This window comes from Oncorhynchus tshawytscha, linkage group LG06 (assembly GCF_018296145.1).
Source record: "Oncorhynchus tshawytscha isolate Ot180627B linkage group LG06, Otsh_v2.0, whole genome shotgun sequence".
NCBI classification, from domain to species: domain Eukaryota; kingdom Metazoa; phylum Chordata; class Actinopteri; order Salmoniformes; family Salmonidae; genus Oncorhynchus; species Oncorhynchus tshawytscha.
The window spans coordinates 15630666-15645945 of NC_056434.1; the positions used below are offsets into that span (position 1 = coordinate 15630666).

At 41.9% G+C, this 15280-nt stretch overlaps 2 protein-coding genes across 2 annotated transcripts in view; both read left to right on the forward strand.

Moving 5' to 3' along the window:
* Positions 1-45: 45 nt before the first annotated feature.
* On the forward strand, positions 46-1240 carry cart1 (cocaine- and amphetamine-regulated transcript 1). Its single transcript, XM_024423056.2, has 3 exons — positions 46-438; positions 721-804; positions 996-1240. The coding sequence occupies exons 1-3, from the start codon at positions 310-312 to the stop codon at positions 1107-1109; spliced, it is 327 nt and encodes a 108-aa protein (XP_024278824.1). The 5' UTR covers positions 46-309; the 3' UTR covers positions 1110-1240.
* A 528-nt stretch (positions 1241-1768) lies between these two features.
* Positions 1769-15280, forward strand: part of LOC112252106 (microtubule-associated protein 1B) — a 48891-nt gene continuing 35379 nt past the window's right edge. The window contains exon 1 of the mRNA XM_024423057.2: positions 1769-1943. Coding sequence (XP_024278825.1) covers positions 1787-1943 — 157 coding nt within the window. The 5' untranslated portion in view covers positions 1769-1786. The remainder of the gene's footprint in view (positions 1944-15280) is intronic.

Sequence of the window (15280 nt, forward strand, 5' to 3'; positions counted from 1 at the left end):
CCCTGGAGGGAATACCTTTATGGAAATGCCATTTTGCCAGACAAAATGCCAGAGTTCAGTTCGTTATGTTCCCCTTTAAAAATAGCGTGTACACGTGCTTATACTTTTGCTATTTGAACACATTTACCCGGAAATGTTACATGTCAAATAATTCGATAATTTCAGTGTTATGAATATTGCAGCAGATGATGTCAAAGCAACGTATAAAACCTTGGTCCAGGTTGTCTGCCAGCCAGAATACTAGCCTAGACCTACTGATTCGCCTGCTTTGATATCAACTTCCAATCAGGTTCCGCGCGTTTCAGCACCATGGTCGGCAGCCTTCTCCTCATCCTCTGCGCTACTTGCTCGGTGTTGGTGGTGCTGGCCAGCTCCCACGAATTTCTGGAAACACGCTCCCCTGAAGACCCCATAAAGACACAAGAAGAACAAGAATTGGTGAGATAAAAACATACTCGTTATTCGCAAAAAAATACAATAATTTTAAGGGTTTTATATAGGCCCACCAATAGGATTCTAAAAGGTACATTGCTCAATAACTTGGACGGATGGTTTTGAGGTATATCAATTCACACATCATGCGCACATTGATTGCTCAATTGGACGTTAATACACACCTCATAATGGTGAAACTTAGATTGGCGATATGTTTATAGTCTGCCATTGCAGACAGAATAGATATGAACATGTCAAACTAAACATGTTTCTTCTACTCTCTAGTTTGAAGCTTTACAAGAGGTTCTTGAAAAACTACAGAGTAAGCAGATGCCGGCCTATGAGAAGAAGTTGGGTTGGGTTCCCATGGTAAGGAATAGTTTTAGGATTGACTTAATTGAAATGGAATTGTTTTGTAGAAACTTGGTAAGACATATGTCTGAACATGGACATTTTTATATTTTGCGGGACCATTATTCTGTGTGTTATTTTAAAGTAGGCTCCAGTCGACCAATCTACAGCTAAAATAAATGTAGGCTGTATGTTCTCTGTGTTGACAGTGTGATGCTGATGCGGGTCAGCAATGTGCAGTTCGCAAAGGTGCAAGAATTGGGAAGTTGTGCGAGTGTCCACGGGGAACATCTTGCAACTTCTCCATCCTCAAATGCTTTTAGGGAATCGAGGACGACAGCTACCATCGGGATGACTCAATGTTGTATGAGGACAAATAGTGTATTCTCAAATCTTGCTGTTTTAGATATGTAAATGTGTAAGAATGGAATAAACATAACTTTTTTGAAGACTTCTGAAGACTTCCTGCTTGAACGGATTTTTTTGTAGGGAGTAATGCAACAATGATATGTCACATCTCTGCACTGAAATTGGAGACATGAGAAGTAACTGGCTCCACAGGGGCAATAGACATTTCGAGAAGCAACAGATTTTCATTGGAGAAAGGGAAACCACCTGAGTAACAACTGATAATAATGAATATGATAATTGCAACAGATGATCTCAAAGCGAGTATAACATCTTGGTCCATCCAGGTGGTCAATAATAATGAATAATGATATTAATTATCGTATAACAGCGTATTATCCTATAATAATTAGGTTACCATAATAATCGTAATAGGCCTTAATATGAGATTTTTGGCAAACTATTTGAGACTTTATTTCCGATTTATGTTTAGAGAATATACTTGAATATGAGTTTATTTACTGTAGTTACGGTACCTTTATCCCTGACCACAGGGATCCGATTGGTCTGGAAAGTGTCAATCTACAGAGTTTCCGCCCTATACATAAAGTAGGGGCGTCTCTGTATGGCATTATTTGCCAAACTTTTCAACATGGCGACACAACAAACTGAAGAGGTGGAAGCAATGGAAAATGTGAACCGAACTTTGCATCCTGGCTTCAGCAACGACAAGTATTCTCTGCTTGTCATTGTCGGTGAACATAGTCGGACTGGACTTGTGGACTACGTGGTTGCAGAGATAGAGAGAGGTAATGTGGCCCATTTTATGTCTGTCGAATTATGAATTAGCGCCTGCCCGCGGTTTCTTCTGTCCTGACTTGGCTCGAGCTATAGCTCGATTAGCACAGGTGACATTGTCTAGGCGCATATTGTACTGTACTACTCAACCTTTAAGTATACGTCGTCAACCAATGGTTCTAACTGATTGTAAATCAACGCACAAATCGGGGAATTGGTAATTGACTTTGAAATATCACACTAGTCTCGTGAATGAATTCCACATTTCCTCGACAAAGCAGGGGCGTCATGCATTCCCAAAATCTGAGGGGGCACAAAGTGTGAGGATGGTTGGGTTGAGGGTCAGGGTATGTCTGAAGGGGGGCTAGGCCTCCTGTCCGAAAGTTTGGAAAAATGCAAAATTCTCCCAACACCTGAAATGGCTTTTTCCTGCAATTTACAGCCATAATCCATGAGGTGTGGAAACACTTTGTTGCTTTTATAGATTTATTAGTCTTGTTGCTTTGTTGCTTTGTCTGCATGCTATGTCTTGCTTGTCCTATGTTGCTCTGTGTGTACTCACTGCTCATTGATAGTCTGTATTGTAATTGTTTTTAATAACCTGCCCAGGGACTGCGGTTGAAAATGACTAGCACTTTTACTGAAACGTTGATTAATGTGCACTAACTGTAAAAATAGAATTAAGCATTATGATTGTGTTTATTTTATGTCAAAAGGTATATTTTCCTGCAAGTCAAAGCATTTCACGAGGGGTCTGTATCCTCTTGACAGGTGTTTCTTTTTTTTAAAGAAACTAAAAATTCTTCTCTGTGTGTCTGCTAAAATCTGGGTCAGATATTAAAAGGAATGTGAGCCTTAGGGTGCGTTCTTAAATTGTTTTACTATTAAGTTGTTGCCACCAGCACAGTTAGTTACTAACGCTCCAGATAACAAAACAGCCTAACCTGCTCTGCTAGGGAAAGTAAAATGGTCAGAGTGAGGTGTTCTCTCATTTGTTTCTGGAAATAGCTAGCAAGCTAGCCAACTTTAGCCATTTGGCTTGGGTGCTTGACTGTCATTGTGAGATCAGAACACTCAGATCAAACCTACTTCTCGGCCAGATCGTCCAGTGTGCGCTCTGAGAGCGTAACACTCTAAATTTACGAACGGACAATCCAACAACACTCCGAATTTACGAATGCCCAGAGTGCACTCTGAGCACACAATGGCACTCCAGAATGAATTTATAAACTCATCCTTATTCAGTATTTTTAAAATTATATTATTGCTTGCTTTTCTAAAGTCTACTAAATTTGCCAGAAGGCATGCCAACTAAGATAGTTAGACAAGTTAGCTACTTTAACTTGATTGATAGCTTGAAATTGCTTCTTGGTAGCTAGGTTGAGGTTGGAAGGTTGGGAACCTATCTGGGCTAGGTAAAGGCAACTTCATAAAATTGCTAGGTGGCTTGTAGTGTTCCAGAATTTTTTTTTTTTTTTAAACGGGACAAATCTGAGGGGGCTCTTGCCCCCTATGGGTGCTACACCTCTGTGACCAAGTACATAATCAAATATGATGCCACATGGAACCCTGTTTTCAGCAGACAGAAAATGGAAAGATGAGGGAGATGGAAGCAAGTAAGGGATAACAACAAAGATTTTGGATCTACTAGAGATGGTTAGCAGTGGGCCCCTGCATTGTGTGTTAGTGTAAGATCACAAAACAAAATTGACTTAACACCATGGTATAGCTAAATGAATCATATTAACGATATGTAAATATTAGGCTATTAGCATACACATCTAGCTAGTTATGCTGAGGTCATCGTCTTGTACATACTAGCCTTACCAGCCACACTGCAGATCACTCTTTTATCCCATGGCAGCAATCCCAACGAAGAGTGGAGGATACAGATGTTGATCCCTATCTAAGGAGAATAACAGCTTTTGCCTCAGTTTCTAAGGACATTGCAAAATGGTGTGATGTTTGTTAACTAGACTTAACATATTGAGCAGGGGAAGATACTTTTTAGATTACATTAGTCTAGGTTTTACCATTGCGCAGTGTTTATCTTGCTTGGATGCTGTATCTTCCTCATCCCTTTAAGACAACTTGTTTTTAGAGAGGTTTATCTTGGCTTGCATCCCTAAGATGCACTGTGTTTTTAATGACGTCTGTTCGGTTCAAAGATGCCACTGTGCTGGACTTCTGGAGGGTTCTCACTGGGAAGAACTCCACTGTGTACTGACTGCTTCAGGGTCAACACATCATTGTAAAGGTTTTGCCTTTCGAGACCACTCAGGACCTCAGGGTCCTCTGGTCTAACCCAAAATCATCAGGGTCATCGTCAGGTGAATGCACCAAGCAACACAGAAAGGGAGTGCTTTTTTTTCTCGAGCTTCCAAGTGTTATTTATTTATTTCTCCAAAGGGAGTCTTCTTGCTGTTTGTTTTAGTTTAGTTACGAACATGCAACCTTACACGGAACCCAAAATGGCTGCGCGCGAGCGCCATTGTGCATACATTTATTTTGTCCCCCCACACCAAAAGTGATCACGGCACGCAGGTTAAAATATCAAAACAAACCCTGAACCAATTATATTAATTTTGGTACAGGTCAAAAAGCATAGCAAATTTGTCCTATTTAGCTAGCTTTCTGTTGCTAGCTAATTTGTCCTGGGATATAAACATTGAGTTGTTATTTTTCCCGAAATGCACAAGGTCCTCTACTCCACCAATTAATCCATACACAAAACGGTCAACTGAATCGTTTCTAGCCATCCCTCTTCCTTCCAGGCTTTTTCTTTTGACTTTTTCTTTTGCGATTGGCAAGTTTCATTGATTAGGTACATTACCGCCCTCATTTCTTTCAGTCACCCACGTGGGTATAACCAATGAGGAGATGGCACTTGGGTACCTGCTTCTATAAACCAATGAGATAGGAGAGGCAGGACTTGCAGCGCGATCTGCGTCAGAAATAGAACTGATTTCTATTTTAGCCCTTGGCAACGCAGATGCTCGTTGGCAGTGCGAGCAGTGTGGGTGCAATAATTGAATAACACCGATTTCTACATTTTATTTTGCAATGCTCGCACATGCGATGCGTGCGGTCAGCCTGTTAGCATTTGTCATAGTGTTGCATTATTAGCTCTGACTAGTAGACACAGTTTGTAGTAAGCTTTAACCACTCCAATGCTAGCTTGTATCACTAACACATCACTACAAGCCTCTTGCTTGTAGTTTAGGATCTTTTGCACTCATGCTTCAGTGAATAGCAGGAAATTATATTCCCAAATGTCAACATCCTGATTTGTGTGTCACCCCTGTGTAGCATTAGAGTTAATGGAAGCATATGAGTTTTCCATCGCATTGGGCTACTTGAAAAATAAGTAACAAATCAAATGGGGATTTGATTTCCATGCTTTTTGGGTAGGCTTTAAGACTCTGCTGCTACATTTAGCATGTTCTCGTTCTAATAGTTTGCCCATGCTCACCAACATTACTTGATTCCCATCAATTCATGCAAGTTGGTGACTTTGTGTACCATTACAGGAATCGACTACAAATGTCAATGAATAGTTTTGTGCTATAATTGTCTTGTCGTTCCATGTGATGGAATGGTGAAGTCTCTCTGACTCCCAGCTCTGGGCTTGTAGAAGCCAGAAGGCCTGAGAGCCCAGCCCACACTGCAGAGCATAAATAATGCAGCCCATTTACTTCAGCTTGGATTCACCAGAGTGGAAGTGTCTTCTTCGGCAGGATGTACATGTTGTTTCCTCCGCCACACTTTTAGTGTTGGGCTATTCAGAGTTAGTTATCACCGTCCAGACAGACTCAATCAACCCTACAGTCCAGAGGTGAGAAAGTGCTACCCAGAATACCCTGGATTGCTTGCTAGGAGAGTGTGGTCCTTAAATGCAGGCGTTAGGTAAGTTGTCAGTCACATTCAATGTTGTCAGCCATTTGTGACTAGTTTCAGGAAACTAGGTGTACGTCCCGGGTCACTACTTCACAGAAGAGACACTTTTATTATATCAAAATGCGTTTTTTGGTCAGAAATACCTTCTGGAAGGTGTGAACTTTAATGTGTCTTAATAACAGACCTGTATGCCATCTATAAAAATGAATACAATTGTTACATTACGAGCCTAGTTGGTTTAGCCACAGAAAAAGGAAGAAACCTTCCCGCTAGCCATGAATAGCTGAGATCATTTTTGGGCTGGACATGCTGAAAGTTGAGTTCGGATTGGTCTTCCAAATTGCATGCTTCTGTCTATTTGAGCTGGTCAGTATGTGTAGGTAATAATTTTCATTTCAAATTAAAGGGTACTGTTAGCTAGCTAGCTAACGTTACGTGTATCATATTATTTGTATGTCGGAGCCATTTGCTTTGCTAGTTATAGCCTAATGTTTGCTAGCTAACGTTAAACCTGGTTTGTTAGCTACCTGCAGATTCATGCAGGGTAGTAACGTCATGAGTTGGGATTATGGTTAATTGTTTAGCTAGCTAGCAACACATCTTCAAGTATCAATTTCAATAGAATGTCACTGCGACAACTGTTGATAGACTTAGCTGGTAAATTTGCTCTGGCTGGTAAATTTGCTCTGGCTATCTACTCCGATTTCAGAGCACTCTCGTCTGTGTGCCAGAGCACAGAATAACTGATGAATTCCCGAAAGCTCAACACCCGTTGAATATGGCCAATGTCTGTCAGTAAACGTTGGCAAAAAAAAGCGTAAATTGTTGCCAGCAGCACAGTTGCAGTCACCAACACTCTGGATAACTTAACAGCTTAACCAGCTCTGCTAGGGTGAGTAAAATGGTCTGAGCTGTTCTCTCATTTGACTGGAAGTAGTTAGTAAGCTAGCCAACATTAGCATGTTAGCTTGGATGCTTGACTTGTTGTTGTTAGGACAGAACTCTCAGATCAACCCTAAAAGAGATGGGTGGGGCTAAAACTTAAGAGGGTGTGAACAATGCTGAATTGGTGTAGACGAAGAGCTCTCCAGTAGCTACCAAAAAATTCAAAGGCCATTTTCTCAAAAGTGAGGTTACAAGTTGATCAACTTTCAAAGCAGAATTCTTTCCCATTGTTCTTCAAATGCATATACCATTTTGTAGCTCTGTGTCTCTGCTTTTATCCAATGTAAAAAACACAACTTAAAATGTTGCTTCGTAAGATCGAATCAAGGTGGTCGGTCACATATCTGGTTCAGCTTGGGCTGGCGTAGGTTATTGGGGACAATGCTGCTGTGTGTGTGATTGTCCAAACGCTAGACTTAGGCTGCGACTTGTTGAACTTGTACCACCATAAGGAGACTGGGTGTGTAAAGTTCAGTCCTTTTGAATGTTTGTTCATGGTAACGGCTGAAGTGAGTTTTGGAAGTCGGTCATTTACAGTGCCTTCAGAAAGTGTTCACACCCCTTGCCTTTTTCATAGTTTGTTGTTGCAGCCTGCATTTAAAATGGATTAAATTGACTGTTTGTGTCACTGATGTACACACAATACCCCATAATGTCAAAGTGGAGTTATGTTTATAGACATTTTTACAAATCAATAAAAAATGAAAAGCTGAAATGTCTTGTGTCAAGTATTTAACCCTTTTTTGTTATGGCCTAAATAAGTTAACGTGCTTATTACGTCAGATAAGTTGCATGGACTCACTCTGTGTGCAATAGTAGTGTTTAACATGATTTTTGAATGACTACCACATATCTGTACCCCATACATACACAATCATCTGTAAGGTCCCTCTGTCAAGCAGTGAATTTTAAGCACATATTGATGCACAAATACCAGGGAGGTTTTCCAATTGTTCGCGAAGAAGGGAACCTATTGGTAGATTAAAATAAAAAATAAATAAAAAACACGACATTGAATATCCCTTTCAGCATGGTGCGGTTATTAATTACACTTTAGATGGTGTGTCAATACACTCAGTCATTAAAAACATATAGGCGCCCTTCATAACTCATTTGCCAGAAAGGAAGGGAACCATTAAGGGATTTCACCATGAGGGCAATGATGATTTTAAAATAGTTCTATCACAGCCATTAAAGTTGAACTGAGTATGAATCAACAACATTGTACTTACTTCACAATACTAACCTAAATTACAGAGTGAAAAGGAAGCCTGTACAGAATACAAATATTCCAAAACCTGCATCTTGTTTGCACAAAAGTAATATTGCAAAAAATGTGTCCAAGAAATTACATTTTTGTCCTGAATACAAAGTGTTATGTTTGGGGTAAATCCAACACATCACTGCGTACCACTCTTCATATTTTCAAGCATTGCGGTGGCTGCGTCATGTTAATGGTATGCTTGTCATTTGCAAGAGCCTGGGACTTTTGTTTTTTAAGATAAAAAATAAACAAAATATAGCTAAGCACAGGCAAAATCCTAGAGGAAAACTTGGTTCAATCTACTTTCCAACAGACACACTGGGAGACAAATTCACAGGCCAAATATAAAACTCAGCAAAAAAAGAAATAACCTCACTGTCAACTGCATTTATTTTCAGCTAACTTTAACATGTGTAAATATTTGTACGAACATAAGATACAACAACTGAGACATAAACTGAACAAGTTTCATAGACATGCGACTAACAGAAAGCTGCAATAAGTACTGCAGTGCATCTCCTCACGGACTGCACCAGATTTGTCAGTTCGTGCTGTGAGATGTTACCCCACTCTTCCACCAAGGCACCTGCAAGTTGACAGATATTTCTGGGGGGAATGGCTCTAGCCCTCACCCTCCGATCGAATAGGTCCCAGACGTGCTCAATTGGATTGAGATCCGGGCTCTTCGCTGGCCATGGCAGAACACTGACATTCCTGTCTTGCAGGAAATCACGCACAGAACGAGCAGTATGGCTGGTGGCATTGTCATGCTGGAGGGTCATGTCAGGATGAGCATGCAGGAAGGGTACCACATGAGGGAGGAGGATGTCTTCCCTGTAACGCACAGCGTTGAGATTGCCTGCAATGACAACATGCTCCGATGATGCTGTGACACAATGCCCAAGAACATGACGAACCCTTCACCTCCAAATCGATCCCGCTCCAGAGTACAGGCCTAGGTGTAACACTCATTCCTTCGACGATAAATGAAAATCCGACCCTCACCCCTGGTGAGACAAAACTGCAACTCGTCGGTGAAGAGCACTTTTTGCCAGTCCTATTTGTACCCATAGGCGACGTTGTTGCCTGTGATATCTGGTTAGGACCTGCCTTACAACAGGCCTACAAGCCCACAGTCCAGCCTCTCTCAGCCTATTGCGGACAGTTTGAGCACTGATGGAGGGATTGTGCGTTCCTGGTGTAACTTGGGCAGTTGTTGTTGCCATCCTGTACCTGTCCCGCAGGTGTTTGAATGTACCGATCCTGTGCAGCTGTTACATGTGGTCTGCCACTGCGAGGACGATCAGCTGTCCGTCCTGTCTCCCTGTAGCGCTGTCTTGGGCTTCTCACAGTACGGACATTGCAATTTATTGCCCTGGCCACATCTGCAGTCCTCATGCCTCCTTGCAGCATGCCTACGGCACGTTCACGCAGATGAGCAGGGACCCTGGGCATCTTTGGTGTTTTTCAGAGTCAGTAGAAAGGCCTCTTTTAGTGTCCTAAGTTTTCATAACTGTGACCTTAATTGCCTACTGTCTGTAAGCTGTTAGTGTCTTAACTACCGTTCCACAGGTGCGTCCTGCTGAATTAGTTTACATTGGTTGCCTAGTTAGAATTTGGACCTAAATTAGCTTAGTCTATTGCAAGACTTACATGGCTATCTAACAATGATCAACAACCAACTTGACAGAGCATTAAGAAATTTGAAAAAAATAAGGGCAAATATTGTACAATAGAGGTTGACCGATTTTATGATTTACAACACCGATACAGATGATTGGAGAACCAACAAAAAGCCGATACCTATTAATTGGCCAATATTTTAAATTTTATTTCAATTTTCATATATTTGTAATAATGACAATTACAACAATACTGAATTAACACTTATGTTAACTTAATATAATACATAAATATTTGGTCTCAAATAAATAATGAAACATGTTCATTTTGGTGTAAATAATGCAAAAACAGTGTTAGAGAAGAAAGTAAAAGTGCAAAATGTGCCATGTAAAAAAGCTAACGTTTAAGTTCCTTGCTCAGAACATGAGAACTATTGAAAGCTGGTGGTTCCTTTTAACATGAGTCGTCAATATTCCCAGTTAAGAAGTTTTGGGTTGTAGGAATTATAGGACCATTTGTATTTCATATACCTTTTGACGATTGGATGTTCTTGCAGGCACTTTTGTATTGCCAGCCTAATCTTGGGAGTTGATAGGCTTGAAGTCATAAACAGCACTGTGCTTCAAGCAATGCGAAAAGCTGCTGGCAAACGCAGGAAAGTGCTGTTTGAATGAATGCTTACGAGCATGCTGCTGTCTACCACCGCTCAGTCAGACTGCCCTATCAAATCATGGGCTTAGTTAAAATATAATAAACACACAGAAATACAAGCCTTTGGTCATTTATATGGGCAAATCTGGAAACTAGCATTTCGAAAACAAAAGGTTTATTCTTTCAGTGAAATACGGAAACCGTTCCGTATTTTATCGAACGGGTGGCAACCCTAAGTCTAAATATTGCTGTTACATTGAAGGTTGTGCAATGTTAAGTCATAATTATGTAAAATTCTGGCAAATTAATGATGGTCTTTGTTAGGAAGAAATGCTCTTCACACAGTTCGCAGCGAGGCAAGCGCCCCAAACTGCTGCATATACCCGGACTCTGCTTGCACTGAACGCAAGAGAAGTGACACACTTTCCCTAGTTAATATTGCCTGTTAACATGAATTTCTTAACTAAATATGCAGGTTTAAAAAAATACACTGCTCAAAAAAAAGGGAACACTTAAACAACACAATGTAACTCCAAGTCAATCACACTTCTGTGAAATCAAACTGTCCACTTAGGAAGCAACACTGATTGACAATACATTTCACATGCTGTTGTGCAAATGGAATAGACAACAGGTGGAAATTATAGGCAATTAGCAAGACAACCCAATAAAGGAGTGGAGGTGATAACTTCTCAGTTCATATGCGTCCTGGCAGATGTTTTGGTCACTTTTGAATGCTGGCGGTGCTTTCACTCTAGTGGTAGCATGAAACTGAGTCTACAACCCACACAAGTGGCTCAAGTAGTGCAGCTCATCCAGGATGGCACATCAATGCGAGCTGTGGCAAGAAGGTTTGCTGTGTCTGTCAGCATAGTGTCCAGAGCATGGAGGCGCTACCAGGAAACAGGCCAGTACATCAGGAGACGTGGAGGAGGCCGTAGGAGGGCAACAACACAGCAGCAGGACCGCTACCTCCGCCTTTGTGCAAGGAGGAGCACTGACAGAGCCCTGCAAAATGACCTCCAGCAGGCCACAAATGTGCATGTGTCTGCTCAAATGGTCAGAAACCGACTCCATGAGGGTGGTATGAGGGCCCGACGTCCACAGCTGGGGGTTGTGCTTACAGCCCAACACCGTGCAGGACATTTGGCATTTGCCAGAGAACACCAAGATTGTCAAATTCGCCACTAGCGCCCTGTGCTCTTCACAGATGAAAGCAGGTTCACACTGAGCACATGTGACAGTCTGGAGACGCCGTGGAGAACGTTCTGTTGCCTGCAACATCCTCCAGCATGACCGGTTTGGCGGTGGGTCAGTCATGGTGTGGGGTGGCATTTCTTTGGGGGGCCGCACAGCCCTCCATGTGCTCGCCAGAGGGTAGCCTGACTGCCATTAGGTACCGAGATAAGATCCTCAGACCCCTTGTGAGACCAGTTGCTGGTGCGGTTGGGCCTGGGTTCCTCCTAATGCAAGTCCAATGCTAGACCTCATGTGGCTGGAGTGTGTCAGCAGTTCCTGCAAGAGGAAGGCATTGATGCTATGGACTGGCCCGCCCGTTCCCCAGACCTGAATCCAATTGAGCACATCTGGGACATCATGTCTCGCTCCATCCACCAACGCCATGTTGCACCACAGACTGTCCAGGAGTTGGCGGATGCTTTAGTCCAGGTCTGGGAGGAGATCCCTCAGGAGACCATCCGCCACCTCATCAGGAGCATGCCCAGGCGTTGTAGGGAGGTCATACAGGCACGTGGAGGCCACACACACTACTGAGCCTCATTTTGACTTGTTTTAAGGACATTACATCAAAGTTGGATCAGCCTGTAGTGTGGTTTTCCACTTTAATTTTGAGTGTGACTCCATATCCAGACCTCCATGGGTTGATACATTTGATTTCCATTGATCATTTTTGTGTGATTTTGTTGTCAGCACATTCAACTATGTAAAGAAAAAAGTATTTAATAAGAATATTTCATTCATTCAGATCTAGGATGTGTTATTTTAGTGTTCCCTTTATTTTTTTGAGCAGTGTATATACTTCTGTGTATTGATTTTAAGAAAGGCATTGATGTTTATGGTTAGGTACATTTGTGCAACGATTGTGCTTTTTTTTCCCGCGAATGTGCTTTTGTTAATTCATCACCCCTTTGGCAAAGTAGGTTCTGATTCGATGTTAAATTAACAGGCACCGCATTGATTATATGCAAAGCAGGACAAGCTAGTTAAACTAGTATTATCATAAACCATGTGTAGTTAACTAGTGATTATGTTAAGGTTGATTTTATAAGATACGTTTAATGCTAACGAGCAACTTACCTTGGCTCCTTGCTGCACTTGCGTAACAGGTGGTCTCCTCTTGGATTGCAATGTAATCGGCATCCAAAACGGCAGATTACCGATTGTTATGACAACTTGAAATCGGCCCTAATTAATTGGCCGTCCTCTATTGTGCAATAATCTTTAAGATTTACCCAGAAAGACTCACATCTGGTATCGATCCCAAAGGTTGTTCTAACATGTATTGATTCAGGGTGTTGAATACTTATCTAAGCAATATATATTTCTAATAGTAACAGTCATATTCAAATTTTTCTTCCACTTTGACATTAGAGCATTTTGTGTAGATTGTTAACAAAATGTACAATGCAATCAGTTTTAATCCCACTTGGTAATGCAACACAATATGTAAAAAGTAAAGCACTGTAACTGTATTTCTGTCTACCCCCGCTCCCACTTTTTCATATCTATAAAGTGTTTTTCTTCCGTCTTAGTCCACACTCCCCCTTTTGATTGTGTCAGACTGTATCTATAACAATCAGTTGTGTTGTGACATGGTAGGGGGTATAAGATGGACCTATATGTTACAAGACCAAGTCCATATTATGGCAAGAACAGTTCAAATAAGCAAAGAGAATCGACAGTCCATTACTTTAAGACATGAATGTCAGTCAATGGGGAAATTTCAAGAACTTTGAAAGTTTCTTCCAGTGCAGTCGAAAAAAACAAGCGCTGTGATGAAACTGGCTCATGAGGACAGCCACAGGATTGGAAGACCAAGTTACCTCTGCTGCGAAGGATAAGTTCATTAGTGTTACCAGCCTCAGAAATTGCAGCCCAAATAAATTCTTCAGAGTTCAAGTAACAGACATCTCAACATCACCTGTTCAGAGGAGACTGTGTGAATCAGGACTTTGTAGTCAAATTGCTGCAAAGAAACCACTACTAAAGGACACCAATAAGAAGAGACTTGCTTGGGCCAAGAAACACAAGCAATGGATGTTAAACCCTACAGGGAGGAGGTGAGGGCCCTCGGAGTGTGGTGTCAGGAAAATAACCTCACACTCAACGTCAACAAAACTAAGGAGATGATTGTGGACTTCAGGAAACAGCAGAGGGAATACCCCCCTATCCACATCGATGGAACAGTAGTGGAGAGGGTAGCAAGTTTTAAGTTCCTCGGCATACACATCACAGACAAACTGAATTGGTCCACTCACACAGACAGCATCGTGAAGAAGGCGCAGCAGCGCCTCTTCAACCTCAGGAGGCTGAAGAAATTTGGCTTGTCACCAAAAGCACTCACAAACTTCTACAGATGCACAATCGAGAGCATCCTGGCGGGCTGTATCACCGCCTGGTACGGCAACTGCTCCGCCCACAACCGTAAGGCTCTCCAGAGGGTAGTGAGGTCTGCACAACGCATCACCGGGGGCAAACTACCTGCCCTCCAGGACACCTACACCACCCGATGTTACAGGAAGGCCATAAAGATCATCAAGGACATCAACCACCCGAGCCACTGCCTGTTCACCCCGCTAGAAGGCGAGGTCAGTACAGGTGCATCAAAGCTGGGACCGAGAGACTGAAAAACAGCTTCTATCTCAAGGCCATCAGACTGTTAAACAGCCACCACTAACATTGAGTGGCTGCTGCCAACACACTGACAATGACTCAACTCCAGCCACTTTAATAATGGGAATTGATGGGAAATGATGTAAATATATAAACAATGCTACCTTATATAATGTTACTTACCCTACATTATTCATCTCATATGCATACGTATATACTGTACTCTATATCATCGACTGCATCCTTATGTAATACATGTATCACTAGCCACTTTAACTATGCCACTTTGTTTACATACTCATCTCATATGTATATACTGTACTCGATATCAGCTACTGTATCTTGCCTATGCTGCTCTGTACCATCACTCATTCATATATCCTTATGTACATATTCTTTATCCCCTTACACTGTGTATAAGACAGTAGGTTTGGAATTGTTAGTTAGATTACTTGTTGGTTATTACTGCATTGTCGGAACTAGAAGCACAAGCATTTCGCTACACTCGCATTAACATCTGCTAACCATGTGTATGTGACATAAAATTTGATTTGATTTAAACCGGTGGAAATTTGTCCTTTGTTCTGGAGTCCAAATTGGAGATATTTGGTTCCAACCGCGGTGTGGGTGAACGGATTATCTCCGCATGTGTATTTTCCACTGTAAAGCATGGAGGTGTTAAGGTCACCAGCAAAGTACCCCCACACCCTATCTGTGATTTATTTAGAATTCAAGGCACACTTAACCTGCATGGCTACCACCGCATTCTGCAGCGATACGCCATCCCATCTGAATTGCGCTTAGTGGGATGATCATTTGGTTTTTCAACAAGACAATGTCCCAACACACCTCTGGGCTGTGTAAGGGCTATTTTACCAATAAGTGGAGTGATGTAGTGCTGCATCAGATGACCTGGCCTACACAATCCCCCGACCTCAACCAAATTGAGATGGTTTGGGATGAGTCGGACTGCAGAGTGAAGGAAAAGCAGCCAACTCCTTCAAGACTGTTGGAAAAGCATTCAAGGTGAAGCTGGTTGCGAGAGTGCCAAAAGTGTGCAATGCTGTCATCAAGGCAAAGGGTGGCTATTTGAAGAATACTATTTTGGTTACTACA

What these genes read in the sequence shown, in the direction of transcription:
- cart1 (XM_024423056.2), top strand. Translation starts at nt 310, where the DNA reads ATGGTCGGCAGCCTTCTCCTCATCCTCTGCGCTACTTGCTCGGTGTTG. An exon ending in CACAAGAAGAACAAGAATTG is followed by an intron (nt 439 to 720) that starts GTGAGATAAAAA and finishes TCTACTCTCTAG; the next exon opens with TTTGAAGCTTTACAAGAGGT. An exon ending in AGTTGGGTTGGGTTCCCATG is followed by an intron (nt 805 to 995) that starts GTAAGGAATAGT and finishes CTGTGTTGACAG; the next exon opens with TGTGATGCTGATGCGGGTCA.